This window comes from Ovis aries, chromosome 5 (genome assembly GCF_016772045.2).
Source record: "Ovis aries strain OAR_USU_Benz2616 breed Rambouillet chromosome 5, ARS-UI_Ramb_v3.0, whole genome shotgun sequence".
Classification (NCBI taxonomy): Eukaryota; Metazoa; Chordata; class Mammalia; order Artiodactyla; family Bovidae; genus Ovis; species Ovis aries.
Window position 1 is genome coordinate 14178465 of NC_056058.1, and position 17547 is coordinate 14196011.

General features: G+C 59.5%; 1 protein-coding gene across 5 annotated transcripts; it reads left to right on the plus strand.

Moving 5' to 3' along the window:
• Positions 1-412: 412 nt before the first annotated feature.
• On the plus strand, positions 413-16908 carry CAMSAP3 (calmodulin regulated spectrin associated protein family member 3). Of its 5 annotated transcripts, none has more exons than XM_042250000.2 (19): positions 413-724; positions 7464-7717; positions 8074-8196; positions 8285-8380; positions 8564-8596; positions 9481-9528; positions 9795-9933; positions 10745-10884; positions 10960-11053; positions 11147-11201; positions 11358-11431; positions 11759-11828; positions 11925-13398; positions 14656-14795; positions 14878-15185; positions 15510-15609; positions 15938-16050; positions 16131-16249; positions 16337-16908. In XM_042250000.2, the coding sequence occupies exons 1-19, from the start codon at positions 577-579 to the stop codon at positions 16640-16642; spliced, it is 3834 nt and encodes a 1277-aa protein (XP_042105934.1). In that variant the 5' UTR covers positions 413-576; the 3' UTR covers positions 16643-16908. The 5 variants fall into 5 exon arrangements, with proteins under 5 accessions (XP_042105934.1, XP_042105937.1, XP_042105936.1 ...); XM_042250003.2 differs by having other exon boundaries at positions 11976-13398; XM_042250002.2 differs by lacking the exon at positions 9481-9528.
• The last annotated feature ends 639 nt before the right edge of the window (positions 16909-17547 follow it).

Sequence of the window (17547 nt, forward strand, 5' to 3'; positions counted from 1 at the left end):
TTGCAGAGACCACACACTGGTGCGGACACAGACACCCATTCTTGGACGCTCCCAAGACACAATGAGAAACAGGTGCACCCACGCGCGCGCTGCCTCCAGGGCCGGAATGACAAGCTCACATCCTCATCTAAGGGAACAACACTTGTGCCGGCTCCCACGCCGCAAGCGGAGGGTCCCTCATCCTCCCCAGGGCGCGCACACAGACAAGCGCGCGCGGGCGCGCACACACACAGACACTCCTCCGCAGCCGCCCCCGCCGCCGCCGCAGTCTGGGCCCGCCCCACCCTGCGGCGGCGAGGGGCCGGGCGAGGCGAGGGGACCTGGCGAGGCGAGGGGACCGGGTCAGGCGAGGGGACCGGGTAGGGGGCCAGGGCCGGGGGCGGGGCGCACCTGGGCTCCGCCCCGGGGCGGGGCCGACGCAGCGTCGCGAGCGCGAGCGGCCGCACCTGGCTCGCCTGCGGTGGTGGTGGTGGCGGCGGCGGCTGTGGTGGCGGCCGCGGGCCCGGCCCGGGTGCGAGCGCGGCGAAGCCCAGCCCGAGCGAGCGCGGAGCCGGTGCCCGCAGCCCCCGCGCCGCCATGGTGGAGGCGGCGCCCCCGGGGCCCGGGCCGCTGCGGAGGACCTTCCTGGTGCCCGAGATCAAGTCGCTGGACCAGTACGATTTCTCGCGGGCCAAGGCGGCGGCCAGCCTGGCGTGGGTGCTGCGGGCCGCGTTCGGGGGCGCAGGTACCGGGGCCGGGGGAAGAGGGGGGCGGCAGGTGCGGGGGGCGGGGCGCCGCGCTGGGGAGGCCGGGGCCGTGGGAACAATAGCGCCGGCCGCCGGGGGCGGGGGGGTCCCCGGGCCTGGGCCCCTCGGCGCCGGGCCTCTGGGCTTCCTGCTCGGCCCGGGCGGTGGACTTTGCCCGCGCGGCTGCGGGAGCGCGGTGGGGGTGGGGCCGGCTGCCCAGCTCCGCGCCACGACCGGGGCGTCCGGGTCCCCAGGTGAGCCGGGCAGGGTCTGTGGGCCGAGTGGGGTCCCCAGGGCGAGCCTCGCCTCTGGCACGTCCTCCCCCCACCCTTTACACCCTCATATCACGCGCCCGCGAGGACCCCCGCCCCTGTCCAGGCCGGACACACACACCCCGCGTCGGCCCTGCCTGCGCTGCGGGCGGCGAAGGGAGCTCCAGGAAGCCCCTCTCTCGCCTCCATGGCCCCGGCCGGCGGCTGGCAGCTGTGACTTATTGCCCCATTTTACTCAGGAGGAGGGCGAGCCCGGCAGAAGGGAAATGGCTTATCCATGATCGCTGGGAGTGGGGGCCCAGGTGTGGGGCCTTGTCCCACTTCCTCCCCAAGACCCACATGGTGGAGACCTCGGGCCACCCCATGGGGGAGGAGGATGCGGGTACATCCCTAGGATTTGAGGCCCAAGGCAGTTTCAGTCATGGCCTTATGCCAGAGCCAGGAGTCAGGGCCTGGCCATGGGGAAGAGGAGTTAATTAAGGTCTGGGCCTTCTGGGGGGACGCCCTGCCCGCCTACGGGTCCTGCCCACTGGTGTTGGCACCAGCTGAGCGCAGCCCATCCCCCCTTCAGTGGCCTTCCCAGATCAACCTGTTCTGGGTGTGGGTCTTGGTGACAGCTGTCCGTCTGTCTCCTGGTTCTGCCTGAGCCTGTCTTTTTCTCCCAGTCTCTTTCCCTGCAGTCTCCCAGGCAGGGCCCACTCGAGGGCCCACCCACCCCCAAATACCTGCTTGAGGAAGAGAGGAAGGATTGGCGGGGAGAGAGCCCAGCCTGCCCCAGTCCCCGGCATCCCAAGTTAGGAGGCCGCAGAGGACTCAGCTTTGGGAATCAGCTGGGTTGAGTGCCACGCTCCCCCAGAATGTGGCCGAATTAACCCAATTCTCTAAGCTTCTGTTGAGTCCTCTGTAAAAGAAAGCATGTATTCACTTTGTTATCCACTTCACAATTGTCCACTAAGCCCCAGGGCAGTGCTGGGGTGAGTGGGGTCCCAGTTCCATCTTTCACAAGGTGAGACAGACAGACCATGGGATTCTTCTGTGTCTGGCCCCACTGTACACACTAAGTGGATGTCGCTGTTTCTGCTGCCATGACTGGTGGTATTTTTATTAAAGATAATATTATTTGTCCTCTGGCCAGGGGACCAAAGAGAAATTACTATTCCATTTTGCAGAAAGAAAAGTCAGGTCTCTGGGAGGATGCCCTGACTCACCCAGTTCTGTTTTCACTGACTCAGCTCCCCCAAATTGTGTGATATGGTCCCGGAGGGTCAAGTTCAGTCTGTCCCCTCACCCATGTTCTCTGAACAGAGGGGGACTGAGGAAGGGGGGACCCCAGGCTCTAAGCAGGAAGTGGTGAGCAGAGCCCTGCTTGATCCATGAACTCTGGAACTCTTTACTGATGCCTGTTGGGTGCCAGGCCAGTGCTGGGCTCTCAGGACAGAAAAGATGGGGATGAACTCTGGAGAGAGGATGATGGGCCCTGAAACCAGACGGTTGCTTCTTCTGGTGATAAAGCCGGTGATGTCCAAGCAGTGTTGAAGAGGGCTGCCAGCCCTGCAGAGGGGCTGGGGGAGGAAATCCTAGAAGTCTTCCAGGGAAGGGGGTAGAAAGGACAGACAGCTCACTAGAGGGAGCATTTGGACCTTGAAGGGTGTGTAGGAGTTTTCTAGGGGGAGGAGACCCACAGGGAGTTCTCTGTGCTGTGCCCAGGAGTGGCTGGGGATGATGAGGGAGTCTGGTGCCATTGGAGAGGTCCTCTCAGGCCACATGTGGGGATCTAAGGGCCTTGGGGAGCCGGGGAAGGTGTTTGGGGACTGAGAAGATGAGATCAGCTATGCAGTTGCCCCTCTGGGGAAAAATGGCTAGGGGGAAGGGGTCTTTCTGGTGGCCCAGGGCACAGGCCTGAGGAGGTTGGGCAGGAATGCAGGCTAGTGGGCTCCACAGTGAGCTCAGAGATAAGATAAGGAAGGGTGCCATCTTTACACAAGTTTGGGAAACACTACGTGCAGTCCCTCAGGCCGCCAGAACTTCCCTGTGATGCTCTAGGGAGCTAGGGTCCTGTCGGCTCCACCCTCTACTAGCTCTTTGATCTTGGCCAAGTCTGGGTCTATGTTTTCCCATCTGTACCATGGATAAGTTTCATAAGAATTCCATGAGCAAGGGGGGCGGGAGGAGGCTCAAGAGGGAGGGGATATATGAATACTTATGGCTGATTCACGGTGTATGGGAGAAACCAATACATCGTAGAGCAGTTATCCTCCAGTTAAAAAAAGAAGAGGAATGCCATGAGCAGATGCACACGGGAGGGTGGCCCAAAGGCTACTTGTGCTGTCCAGTGTGTTTGCCATCAGCTTCAGCATCAGTCCTTCCCATAAATATTCAGGGTTGATTTCCTTTAGGACTGACTGGTTTGATCTCCTTGCAGTCCAAGGGAGTCTCAAGAGCAACATGTGGCTGATCTGACTTGTGAGAGAAAAAAAATGTGAACATCTCATTAATAATGTTTTTATGTTGACATGTTGAAATAATATTTTGGGTATATATATGTGAGAGATATGTTACTAAGATATATATTACCTATATATATATATATATATATATATATATATATAGGGTGAGATATATTATAAGGTCTTGTTACTCCTTGCTGCTTTTTAAACGGTGCAATCGAAAAATTTAAACTTCTTGTGTGGCTCGTATTCTATTCCTGTTGGACAGTATTAAGTGCTCCGATAAACATAGCGTAGAGCCAATAAAAATAGCATAGAGCCGCAGTTCTCAACCGAGGATGAGTTTGTCACTTAGGGGCCGTGTTTGGGAATATCTTTGGTTGTCACTATTAGAGACGACAGTGCTCTTGTCAGCTCTTGAGGAGAGATCAGGAAGCCTGCTAAACATTTTACAATGCCCAGAACAGCATTCCCTGCCCCAATTCCCCACACCTAGAGCCCCACTAAACACACATCATCACAAATCCCAGTTGTGCCTCGGCAAAGACACACTAGTATAACCTAAGTACTTGATAAACATTAAGAGTGCTTGGTTGTGTCTGACTCTTTGCAGCCCTATGGACTGTTGCCCACCAGGCTCTTCTATCCCTGGGATTTCCCAGACAAGAATACTGGAGTGGGTTGCCATGCCCCTCCTCCAGGGGATTTTCCCCTCCCAGGGATCAAACCCACATCTCTTGTGTCTTCTGCATTGGCACGTGAATTCTTTACCACCGCACCACCTGGGAAGCCCCTGACCTCGGAAGCCCCTTAGTAAACAGTAGCCATCAGTAGCTCTAGCTCAAGTTGTCATCTTCAAGGCCCTGACATGTCCTGCAGGAAAGAAACTTGTTTCATTTTGTTGATGAGAGCAGGAAAGAAACCTGGAGCTAGAGAGGGAGGGAGGAGGGTTTGGCTTCAGGGGATGCCAGGAGCTGCAGCCCAGTGAGTCGAAGCTGGATGCTGGAGGTGGGGAGAGAGAAGGAGGGATGGTGTTCTCTCACTGTGATGGGAAGAGAGAAGGAGAAAGATGCTAAGGATTAGGGGCAATGCCTGGGCTGCAGCAGGGGGCAGTGCTCAGATGACTATGGAAGCCATCATTGCGGTGGGAAGGAGGTGGGGAGAGCGTGTCCATTGACAGGGCTGCTCAGACAGAACTATCAGGAGCCCAGCAATGAAAAGGCATGGAGGCAGGCAGCCAGGCTTGAGTGGTGGGAGAAAGAGAAAAGAGATAGGATGTTGGGAGACACCAGAGGGAGGAAGACTTCCCAAAGAAGGAGGTGCTCGGCAGAGAGCCCAGGCAAGATAGTGGGTGTTGGAAGGCCACTGCTGGCCTTGGGAAGGCTGGGAGCTACAAGGGAAGGAACGGATGGGGAGGATGGGGAGGGGTTGGATCGGGAGTAGGGTGGAAGGAAAGAGAACCTGGAGAACTCTTTTTTCTTTTTTTTAATTGGAGTATAGTTACAATGTTGTGTTTAGTTTCACGTGAACAACAAAGTGACTCAGTTATACATACATATATAGGCTTCCCAGGCGGCAAAATGGTAAAGACTCCACCTGTCAGTGAGGGATATGCGAGAGACATGAGTTCAATCCCTGGGTCGGAAAGATCCCCTGGAGTAGGAAATGGCAACCTGCTCCAGGATTCTTGCCTTGAAAATTCCATGGACAAAGGAGCTGACGAGCTACAGTCCATGGGGTTGCAAAGAGCTGGACATGACTGAACACACACACACACATTCATTTTCAGATTCTTTTTCAGTATAGCTTGTTACAAGATACTGAGTATAGTTTTCTGTGCTCTGCATTGGTCCTAGTTGGTTATCTAGTTCATAGTACTACGTATATGTTAATCCTAAATTCCTAATTAATCGCTCCCCACTTCCCCTTTAGTAACCCTAAGTTTGTTTTCTGTGTCTGTAAGTCTTGTTTTGTAAATAAGCCCCTTTGTATCATTTTTTTAGATTCCACATATGGAATATTCCACATATTCCAAGTGATGGGGTTTGATATTTGTGTTTCTCTGTCTGACTTCACATAATATAATCTCTCGCTCTGGGGAACTTTCCCTTCAAGGGTCAGGGAGATGGCCCAACTCTTTGCAAGGTTTAGGTATTAAGTGGGAAGAAGGTCAAGTGTGAGTTTAAGGGGTGGGGAAAGATCAGGGGGGCCAGGGAGGGGTTGAAGGCAAGGGTGCCTGGGTCCTTGAAGCTGAGGGTAGCTGAGGGCCAGGACCCCGGGGGAGCACTGCTGTGAATTCAGGCACCTGAGGAAGGCCTGGTATATCACGTTCAAATGTTTCTAAACAAATGTTTCTAAACAGTACAATCCCGCCTCCTCACATTCTTCCAACACAGGCAGAACCCAAGTGTACAGAGCAGCAGCTCTGACTGGGATAAGACTTGGGGCTCCCTGGAAGGCCCAGGAGGGCAGGCCCAGGAGGGTTGGATCCTCCTTCTCTACCTCCCAAGTCCTTCCTAGTGGCTCTGATTTTTCTCCTCCTCACCCTTGGGTTCTACTTGGTTGGGGTTCTGCTACTGCCCCCCTCCCCCAGGGCTTCCTCAAGCCTCCTCGTCTTACCTTGTCCCTCTCTTTCAGAGTTTCCCTGGCTGCCTCTAAGTCCCAGGTGCTCCTGTACCCCCATCTCAGCCAACACCCTCTTTTTCCCGCCTGTCTTCCCCATCCAGATAGGGCTCTGGGTGCCTCTCTTCCCCCCACCCCCTCCCTTCAGTCACCAAGTTCAGGCCGTTCACCCCTCTCAATGTGTTTGCAGTCTGTCCCCTCCTCCATTCTATGCCCCTCCAGCCAGCCCCGTGCTCCACAGCTCATCCCACCTCCAGCCTCCACTCTAAGGGTGTAGTCTCCTTGAGACTTGGGTTTGAATCCCAGTCCCAACCTTTTTTTTGTTTTCCTAAATATTTATTTGTTTGGATATTGTTGCGGCATGTGGGATCTAGTTCCCTAACCAGGGGAGTGCGGAGTCTTAGCTACTGGCCCACCAGCGAAGTCCCAGCCTTGATGAGCTGTGGGGCCTTGGTGCCTAGGTTTCCTCATCTATAAAGCGGAGTTACCACTCGTGTCCAGGCTGCCTCTTCCTAGGGTTGCTGTAAGGGGAAGCACCAGGAATGTCCATTAACCCTTCTAGTCACTGCTGTTCTTAGGTGAGGATGAGAGGCGTGGCTTCAAGACCCCGCCTATCTGACCTCCATTTCCACTCTGGGTCCAAGTGCCCGCCACTTCCTCTAGGCACGGTGCTCCGTCCCACCGTCTCCCCTTTGTATGCAGATCCCCCTGCCAGAAACACCAGCATCTCTTCCTCTGGGAAACTCCTCCACATTTGCGCCTCTTGTCTTAGCCCAGCTCCCCTATTCTCCCATCTTGGTGCCATCCTCCTTGGCACAGACCTGCCCCAACCCACATCCCACCCACCCCCTGCTTTAATTGGGGCCATGTAATTGTATGTAATGGAGAAGGCACCCCACTCCAGTACTCTTGCCTGGAAAATCCCATGGATGGAGGAGCCTGGAAGGCTGCAGTCCATGGCATCGCTGAGGGTCAGACACGACAAAGCGACTTCACTTCCGCTTTTCACTTTCATACACTGGAGAAGGCAATGGCAACCCACTCCAGCGTTCTTGCCTTGAGAATCCCAGGGACGGGGGAGCCTGGTGGGGTGCCGTCTATGGGGTCGCACAGAGTCGGACACGACTGAAGAGACTTGGCAGTAGTAATTGTATGTAAGGGCTTCCCTGGTGGCTCAGACGGGAAAGAATCGGCCTGCAATGCTGGAGTTCCGGGTTCGATCCCTGGGTTGACCCCTGAGTCCTGGAGAAGGGAATGGCTACTCACTTCAGTATTCTTACCTGGATAATTCCATGGACAGAGGCGCCTGGTAGGCTACATAGTCCATGGGGTTGCAAGTATGGGGGTTTGTGCCCCGTGGCCCTGACCCTGCCATTACCTCCACTCCGCCCCCGCAGAGCATGTGCCCTCGGAGCTGTGGGAGCCCTTCTACACGGATCAGTACGCCCAGGAGCATGTGAAGCCCCCGGTGACAAGGCTGCTGCTCTCGGCCGAGCTGTACTGCCGGGCCTGGCGCCAGGCGCTGCCTCAGCTAGAAGCACCCCCTAACCCCTCTGCGCTTCTGGCACTGCTGGCACGGAGGGGCACAGTGCCCGCGCTGCCCGAGCGCCCGGTGCAGGAGGCCGACCTGAGGCACCAGCCTATCCTCATGGTAGGCCCCGCCCCACCAAACAAGGTCCCTCCCCCACCAAGGCTCCGCCCATCATGCCTGGCTCCTCCTACCAAGTCAGGCACCTCCCCAAAAGGCGCTACTCTGGACGCCAGATCGCTAAGGCCTACTTTGTGACCTCCAAGTATTCTGGCCTGGAGAATTCCATGGGCTGTATAGTCCATGAGGTCGCAAAGAGTTAGACACTGAGCGACTTTAACTTTCCTGTTCAAGCTTGGCCTGCTTCCCAAGCCCGTCCCACTGTAAGCCCCTCCCACCTCCAGGCTTTTCCTGTTTCTTTTCCCTTGGAGGCCTCCAACCTGCGCTCTGGGCTCACCCTTCAGCCCTTGCCCCCACAGGGAGCCCACCTAGCTGTCATTGATGCCCTCATGGTTGCCTTCGCCTTCGAGTGGACAAAGACACTGCCTGGTCCCTTGGCCCTAGCCAGCTTGGAGCACAAGCTCCTTTTCTGGGTAGACACGGTAGGTGGGGGCTGGGCCAAGATGGGGGTGCGGGAGGTGGCCAGGACTGGTCCAGTGACTGGAGTGCTAACCTCTCCCTGCTCCGCAGACCATCCGGCGGCTGCAGGAGAAGACGGAGCAGGAAGCTGCCCAGAGAGCATCTCCGGCGGCCCCTGCAGATGGGGTGGCCCCAGCGCAGCCTTCGGTGAGGCTGGGGTGATGGATGGAAGGATGGAGGGGCGGATCTTTGAGGGCTGGATGGGTAGGTCGGGGCTGCCTCGAGGCCATTCCTGCTCTTGGGGGGGCCGGAAGTGACTCTCTCTTTCTCTCTGCCCCCTTGCCTCTGCCCACTCCTGCCACACTCTCCTCTCTGCCTCTCTGGCATCAGTGCCCCACACGCTGGTACTGGAAGCTGGTTCCTGTAAGTGGGGCTGTCTCTCTGCCCTGTCTGCCTGCCCCGCTTGTCGCTGTCTGTGTGTCTCTTTCTGCCTGCCTGTCCCGCTCCCTCTCCTATTCTCCCCTGCTCCCAGTTATGAGCAAAGGAAGTGGGACCCAGCCCTGGGGGACAGAGGGAAGCCCTTTGGGGAACCAAGGCAAGAGGGTCATCTCTGCTCTTACTTCTCCCCTGGTACATGACTCCCCTCCCAGTAATCCAGAGGCTTGTCCACCTGAGCCGAGGTGGGGAGACCTCTGGGGCTTCTGAAGGGAGGACCCCAACCCATCAGACCCATGGATCCTGACCCCAGCAGGCAGGGCACAGGGAGAAGACCCCTCTGGCCAAGAGGAAGATCATCAGACCCAAAAGAGGGGAGAGGAACCTTCCTAACTGAGCCTCCAGCTTCCCTAAGGACAGCTCCCTGCTCCCAGCTCTGGAGGCACTGGGGTGTCCATCCCTGAAGTGCAACAAGGGGAAACTGACCACTGCAAGTGGGGTGAGGGTGGGGGTGCTTTGGGCTGAAGCCCCTGCCTTTGCTCACTTCAGGGCCTCCTCCTTCCCCCCACCCTAGGGCCTGGGTCGGGGGCTCCTCTCCTGCCTACCTGCTTCCTCTGCATCCCCTCCCCAGCCGGGGCCTGCGTCTTTTGAGTGGGTGGGGGAGGACTTCCTGCATGAGAGGCTGCTCTGTTGGGTCCCTCCATGCTGGGAGGTGCTGGGGTCCCCAAAGCCGGCCAGAGCACAGCCAGGGAGTTGGACGGCCAGGGCTCAGGACAGGGGTCAGGGCCGTCCCCCATCCCAGAGGTGTGCTTGGGGGCCCAGCAAGTCAGCACCCCTCCCGCCCTGCTGACGGCTGCTCCTCTCCCCCCCAGCACGCAATTGCCTTCTGTTTGAAGGAGTCGGGGAGCAAACCCCCCATGGTAATGTATCCCCCACCCCAGGGTCTCAGGAGTCCCTGCCCCCAGCCCCCGCTGCTGGCCTGGCTGCTCTCAGACACCTCCTCTGCCTCTTGCTGCTGCCCTTCCCCACCCTGCTCTAGGCTGGCCCCCCTCCCACTCTGGCTCTGGGACGCCCCCTGGCTTCACGCCCCTTCGTGGTAGAAACCCCAGGCCTCCCCACACAGCTTGCATGACCGCTGACTTGGAGGCCAGCCCGACCTCTGACCTGACATGACTCCCACCCGCAGATTCGATACCGCAAGGACCGCGCGGTGGCCCGGCGTGCCCCCTGCTTTCCGACGGTGACCAGCCTCCAGGACCTGGCAAGCGGGGCTGCGCTGGCTGCCACAATCCACTGCTACTGCCCCCAGCTCTTGCGACTTGAGGGTGAGTGAGCGGCTCTGAGCCAGATCCTGTCCCAACGAGCCTGGCGCCCAGGCCTTGGCTCCTGTCTCCAGGTATCGCAGAGATTTTGTGTAGCTCCCAGGATTGGCAGACCCGAGTTTGAACCTCGGTCTTCTATTAATGAGCTGTGTGACCTTGCCCAAGTGTCTAAACCTCTCTGTGCTGCCTGTAATTCAGTGTGTGTTAGTTGCTCAGTCGTGTGTGACACTTTGTAACCCCACTGTAGCCCGCCAGGCTCCTCTGCCCATGGGATTCTCCAGGCAAGAATACTGGAGTGAGTTGTCATGCCCTCCTCCTGGGGATCTTGCCAACCCAGGGATCGAACCCAGGTCTCCTGCATTGCAAGAAGATTCTTTCCCATCTGAGCCACACTGTTTGATTCCATAATTCAGTCCTGCAGCAAATATGAGTAGAGTACAAACTGTGTGCCAGATCCTATTGTAGGCACCAAGAGATCCAACCAAACCAATATGGACCTGCCCCTGGCCTCAGGCGGCTCACATCGTAGTTGAGAGAGAATGAACCATAAGTTCATCTCGAGGAATGTCCTGGATGTTAGGTACTTTGTTAGGTGCTGGGTAGTCAGAAGCCATTTGAGTTCTAGGGGGACTAGCATTCCAGGCGGTGAGGACAGTAGATGCAAAGACCTGAGGGACAGACAGCCTGTCATGACACCCACCTTATGAAGGGGGCCCGGCTCAGCTCATCAGTCGAAGGTGTCCGTGTATATTGTGTGCTGGGACCCTGTCCTCCTTCCCGGAGAGCCAGGGACCCAGGCATCCTGTCCCTACAGAGGTATGCCTCAAGGACCCCATGTCTGTGGCAGACAGCCTGTACAACCTCCAGCTGGTGCAGGATTTTTGTGCCTCCCGCCTCCCTCGGGGCTGCCCGCTGTCCTTGGAGGACCTTCTCTATGTTCCACCGCCCCTCAAGGTAAGGCTACCTCGTGGGCCTCATGGGCATCCGGGGCTGTGGGTCCAGGTGGCTGACCCTGCCTCTCGCCTCCAGGTCAACCTGATGGTGCTGCTGGCTGAGTTGTTCATGTGCTTCGAGGTGCTGAAACCCGACTTTGTGCAGGTCAAGGATCTGCCTGATGGTCACGGTAAGGCCTGGCCCTGGGCCTGGGGTGGGGTGGGGTTGAGGGGGATGGTGGGGAAAAGACCAAGCCCTGCCTGACCCTCTACTCTGTGTGCAGCCGCCTCCCCCCAGGCCACAGAGGCCTCTACTCCCCAGAACAACAGCGGCAGCAGGTACATCCCCTGGCAGGTGGAGACTTCCCAGCCACGACAGGTTCCTCCTCTGACTGGGTCAGCTAGAGGGGAGGTGTGGGGGGGCACTCTGGTCTCCACTCCCGGGGGGGATGGGGAGGGAGGGGGGGACCTTGGCTGACACACCTGTCTTGGCAGCTCTCCTGTCTTCAATTTCCGCCATCCACTCCTGTCACCTGGGGGCCCCCAGTCCCCACTCCGAGGATCCACAGGTGAGGGCAGGGGAGGGCTTGTCACTGGAGATCCGCCCCCCCCACACCCCCACCCCCACCCCCAGACTGCCCCTGCTGACGTCATGTGGGCACCTTGTGACCCCTCCATTGGGTCTGTCTGGTACCTGAATGACTTCCTTGGTGACATTCACTGGCCCCCACAATGACCTCCCCAGGGGCTCACAAGGACCCCCTAGTGACACCACGTGGCCCCCAGCTATCCATCCACATAATGCCCCATCAGTGACTCACCCACTGACACTCCATGGCTCACCCCACCCAGGGTCCCCAGTGACCCCAGAATGACCACTCATCACCCCTCCCCAGGCTCGCTGAAGTCCTCCCCGTCCATGTCCCACATGGAGGCCCTCGGCAAAGCCTGGAACCGTCAGCTCAGGTGAGCACATCGAAAGGGCCCGGGCAGTGGAGTCAGAGGGGCCAGAGTGGGGCCTGGACCTGTCCCAGGGGCTGACCCTTCCCTCCGGCCGCCCAGCCGTCCCCTTTCCCAGGCCGTGTCGTTCAGCACCCCCTTTGGCCTGGACAGCGACGTGGATGTTGTCATGGGAGACCCCGTCCTACTGCGCTCCGTCAGCTCAGACAGCCTGGGTCCCCAGCGCCCTGTGCCAGCCCGGACCCCCGCACAGCCACCCCCGGAGACTGGCGACCTGCCTACCATCGAGGAGGCCCTGCAGATCATCCACAGTGCCGAGCCCCGGCTGCTGCCAGACGGGGCTGCCGATGGCAGCTTCTACCTCCACTCCCCTGAGGGGTCCTCCAAACTGCCGCTGGCTTCCCCCTACCCACCGGAGGGCACCTCGAAACCACTGCCTGAGGGGCCCACCAAAGTACCTGCCTACTTGCCCCACCCCGAGGGCCCCTCAAAACCGGCTCCCTGCCCAGCTGGGGAGGTATCAAAACCACCAGCCCTGCCTGAGGGCTCCCCAAAGGTGGCAACTTCGTCCCCAGCAGCCAGCAACTCTGAAGTGAAGATGACCAGCTTTGCTGAACGCAAGAAGCAGCTGGTGAAGGCTGAGGTCGAGGCCGGGTCCCCGGTGGCTACCCCAGGGGCACCGGAGGCCCTGAGCTCGGAGATGAGTGAGCTTGGAGCCCGGCTAGAGGAGAAACGCCGGGCCATTGAGGCCCAGAAGCGACGGATTGAGGCCATCTTTGCCAAGCACCGCCAGCGACTGGGCAAGAATGCTTTCCTGCAGGTGCAGCCCCGGGAGGCCGGTGGGGAAGCGGAGGCAGAGCTAGGCCCGGCCCCTGGCGGGGAGCGGCCAGCGGGTGAGGGCCAGGGTGAGCCGTCCCCACGGCCAAAGGCGGTGACCTTCTCACCAGAACTGGGCCCGGTGCCCCCCGAAGGACTGGGGGACTATAACCGGGCAGTGAGCAAGCTGAGCGCAGCGCTAAACTCTCTGCAACGGGACATGCAGAGGCTCACAGACCAGCAGCAGCGGCTCCTGGCCCCACCCGAGCCCTCCGCGGCTGCCCCTACTCCTGCGGCCGCCGCGTGGGTCATCCCTGGTCCCACAGCGGGCCCCAAAGCTGCATCCCCCAGCCCCGCCCGGCGCACCCCAGCTGCCCGGCGCAGCCACGGGCCGGGCCCCAGCCCCGGCCCCAGCCCCACACCCCGCAGCCCCAAACACGCGCGGCCAGCAGAGCTGCGGCTGGCACCCCTGACCAGGGTGCTCACTCCCCCACACGACGTGGACAGCCTTCCCCACCTGCGCAAGTTCTCGCCGAGCCAGGTGCCGGTGCAGACGCGCTCCTCCATCCTCCTGGCTGAGGGGCCGCCCCCTGAGGAGCCTGCAGCACGGCCTGGCCTCATCGAGATCCCACTGAGCAGCTTGGAGGAGCCAGCGGCTGAGGACGAGGGAGATGGGAGCCCCCCTGGGGCTGAGGACTCCTTAGAGGAGGAAGCGTCTTCAGAGGGAGAGCCCCGCACCGGACTGGGCTTCTTCTATAAGGTAAGCACCTGAGCGGGGGGGTGGGGGGGGGGGGGGGGCAGGTGGGCGAATGGATGGATGACCAGACAGGCAGGTGGACAGGTGGTCACACGGATGGGGCTTTCTCAGTGTATGATCAAACAGAGCTGGTAGGGGAACAGAGACAGATAGATGGTTAGCCAGGTGGGAGCAGGCAGACCTACAAGCTGCGGTCAGATGGACATGTAGATGGGGTGGGTAGTGGGTGAACAGAAAGTAAGTGGTAGACAGATGGACAGGGGTGGCCCAGTAGATGGATGGGTGGGTGGGTTATGGACAGATGAACAGGAACAGGTAGACAGACAGATGAGGCTGGCGTCTTCCACAGCAGCCCCTCCCTCCTGTTCTCTCCTCCCCACTCCCAGCATGGCCCTACTAATTCTTTTGATTCTTCCACATCCAATCACTCTTCTTCCTGTTGGCATCCCCAGCCTGGGCCCGCACCTCTTACTTGGACACCAGCAGTCTTGTCCTGATTGGTCTCCACTGCCCACCCCTCACCACACACCAATCCCTGGCCACTGTGAAGTGAGCAGTTAGCATTTATTTAAAATGTAAATTGGACCTTGTCACTCCCCTGTCTGTGGTCTTCCCCAGTGGCTCAGACAGTAAAGAATCTGCCTGCAATGCAGGAGACTGGAGTTCGATCCCTGGGTCGGGAAGATCCCTTGGAGAAGGGAATGGCAACCCATTACAATATTCTTGTCTGGAGAATTCCACGGACAGAGGAGCCTGGCAGGCTATAGTCCATGGGGTCGCAGAGTCGGGCACAGCTGAGTGACTAACACACATTCCCCTATTTAAAACCCTCCTGTGGCTCCCCTTTGCTCCTAGAATAAACTGGCCTCCCTGCTCCACACCTGCTCAACCTTCTCTGGTCTCAGGGCCTTTGCACTTCCTGTTCCCTCCCCAGAATGCACTCCTCACCACTCAACCCCACCCAGTTCAATCCACCTCATTCTCCTAGGCTGCTTCCTCCAGGAAGCCTCTCCTGCTATCTCCAGACTAGGATAGATCCTGCCCTACCAGTGTGCTCACCAGTGTTGTGTCCTAGCTGGGTTGAGGCCTTTGTGTGTCCAAAACCCAGCATGGGGTCACACACACAGCAGGCACCCACCAAATGCCTTCAGACCAATGACAAAAACTCAAGGACATTCGAGTGGCTGGCAGGCTGGGTCAAAACAGACTCCAGCCAAACCAGGGGAGAGACAGCCAGCTACACTCGATGCCTGCCCCCAGGATGAAGACAAGCCCGAGGATGAGATGGCCCAGAAGCGGGCCAGCCTGCTGGAGCGGCAGCAGCGGCGAGCAGAGGAGGCGAGGCGGAGAAAACAGTGGCAGGAGGCCGAGAAGGAGCAGCGGAGGGAGGAGGCCTCGAGGTGAGGCTGAGCTCAGCCCCAGGACCTCTGCCCCCGGCAACCCAGCCACCTGTCTGACTGTGTTCATCTCCTCTGTGTGTAGGCTGGCCCAGGAGGAGGTGGCCCCCAGCCCCCCTGCACCCACAGCTCCTACAGCCTCTGCTGCAACCCCAGCCCCAGCTGCCCGGGCCCCCCCTGAGGAGGAGGTGGGCCCCCGGCGGGGGGAGTTCACACGGCTGGAGTATGAACGCCGGGCCCAGCTGAAGTTGATGGACGATCTTGATAAGGTGCTGCGGCCCCGGGCATCGGGGAGTGGGGGGCCGGGCCGCGGCGGTCGGAGGGCCCCTCGGCCACGCTCTGGTTGCTGTGATGACTCGGCCCTGGCTCGGAGCCCAGCCCGTGGACTGCTGGGTGAGGCCCCCCGGGGGCAAGCAGGGCGGCTTGGGGTATACACACAGGGCTGCGGTGTGGGGGATCAAGGCTTCCAGAAGGATGTGGGGGCCACAGCAGGGTAAAGGGTACTGGCCCAGAGTTCTCTCTGCAGCTTAACAGGTCAGGTACTGCTTCCCTACAGCCTGGCTTACGGGGGACGGGGGGCGGTCAGTGTAGGGTGAGGGTCTTAGGCAGGGTTGACCCCCATATGCCTTCTCCCACTGGCCAGGTCGGGCCCCCGGGCATACGTGGAGTTAAGGGGGCTTGGCAGGGGGTGCCTGACCTGGCACCCTCTGCTCCCAGGCTCTCGGCTCAGCAAAATCTACTCTCAGTCCACCCTGTCTCTGTCCACGGTGGCCAACGAGGCCCCCGGTAGCCTTGGCGTGAAGAGGCCCACGTCTCGGTGAGTTTGGCCTGGACGTGCAGGTGCTTATGTGGCAGGTGGCCTCTTGGAGTGTGCGTGTGTGTGTGTGTGTGCACCTAGGAGTGTGATATGGCGCCAGAGATGAAAGGTCACATACCTGAGACAGAACCCAAGGATGAGCCTTTCTGCTCTCATGTTCAGCATGCCCAGGGCTGGCCCTGGCCCTGTAGGGACTTAGGAGCATAGACAGAATCTGTGGATACATCCTGCTTTGCCGTGTCCTGGGCGCACCCCTGCTGGGTCTCACTGCATACTGATTTCATCCACCACTGACTGCACCCCCACCCCATCCCACCTCCCCCTGCAGGGCTCCATCTCCATCTGGCCTCATGTCCCCAAGCCGCCTGCCCGGCAGCCGTGAACGTGAGTGGGACAATGGCAGCAATGCATCTTCCCCGGCCTCAGTGCCTGAGTATACGGGTAGGTGGTGGGACTTTTGGGGGTGGCGGGGTGGTGAGCACCAGCCCCCACGAGTCCCTGCTCACTGCCCTGCCCCCTAGGTCCGCGGCTGTACAAGGAGCCGAGTGCCAAGTCCAACAAGTTCATCATCCACAATGCCCTGTCACACTGCTGCCTGGCAGGCAAGGTGAATGAGCCACAGAAGAACCGCATTCTTGAGGTAGGCCCTCACCAGGGCTTTATGGGGGGGGTCGGGGGCAGGTGGGGTTCTCTGGTGGCCTGGCTAACTGTGTCTGCCGCCCACCAGGAGATCGAGAAGAGCAAGGCCAACCACTTCCTGATCCTCTTCCGCGACTCGAGCTGCCAGTTTCGGGCCCTGTACACGTTGTCCGCAGAAACAGAGGAGCTGTCACGGCTGGCGGGCTACGGCCCCCGCACGGTCACACCAGCCATGGTCGAGGGCATCTACAAGTACAACTCAGACCGCAAGCGCTTCACGCAGATCCCCGCCAAGACCATGTCCATGAGCGTGGATGCCTTCACCATCCAGGGACACCTCTGGCAGAGCAAGAAGCCCACCACCCCCAAGAAGGGCAGCAGCACCCCCAAATAGCCCCGTCCTGGGTGGTCCGCAGGCCGGGCCCTGTGTACTCCGACTGCCGCCCCCTCCAGGGACCAGCCCGGAGGACAGACAGTCGGTGTTCCTGGGTCCTGTCTGTCCCCGACCTTATCTGGGTGGGGCTGGAGTCCCCACCCCCTATTTTTTGTCCCGTCCTGCTGTGGGGGGCTGAGCTGGGAGGTTCAGGGACTCAGGGCTCAGCTCAGTCCCCCCCAACTGTCTGTCCTCCTCACCTTCTTGAATAAAGTAATTTAAAGAGAGTGAGACTACTGGAGACTACTGGCATCTCCCCGAGGCTGGCTGGGGGTCTGGGGACATCTCTGCAGGAGAGGGTTTCCCACACTCGCCAACCATTTCCTGTCTCCCAGTTCTCTCTTGATCCTGCTCCAGCCTCTTGTCTGCCCCCTTCGATGGCTCTGGTGTAGCTCCTGCCAAGCTCTGGCATGACTCCCCTGCCAGGGCCCCGTGGCCGCTTCCCAGCTGCCTCTTCGCTGAACTCCTGGGCACCTGGGGCTTCCGGCCAGCCCTCCCCACCCCCACTGGCTTCATTTTCCTCCTCAGCCTGGCTGTTATTATCAGCCCCTCCTGCCATTTGGTCTTTGGCCAACTGCTAAATTTGATCTTCTCTCCCCAAGCCGCCTGGCTACGTTTCTAGACTGCCTCTGGGCCAGGGGGTCCTGTTTCTCTCATCGGAGCTCCAGGTCTGAGGTTGCACCTGGGCGTGGCCCCCGGATGTCTCAGATGGAGGAGCTATGTCACAAGCTCAAGTGGGGAACCTCAGCCTCCCCAAGGTCACCTGATCCTGCACAGTCGCCTCCTGAAGGCCTACCTGCTCACTCGCTTCTCTGTCCCCATGACTGCATCCCCAGTCACCTCCTGCCACCAGCCGGTCCCACAGC

Coding starts and splice junctions, on each gene's coding strand:
- CAMSAP3 (XM_042250000.2), top strand. CDS start 577: ATGGTGGAGGCGGCGCCCCCGGGGCCCGGGCCGCTGCGGAGGACCTTC. Junction 725..7,463: donor GGCCGCGTTCGGGGGCGCAG/GTACCGGGGCCG, acceptor CCGCCCCCGCAG/AGCATGTGCCCTCGGAGCTG. Junction 8,197..8,284: donor TCCTTTTCTGGGTAGACACG/GTAGGTGGGGGC, acceptor CCTGCTCCGCAG/ACCATCCGGCGGCTGCAGGA.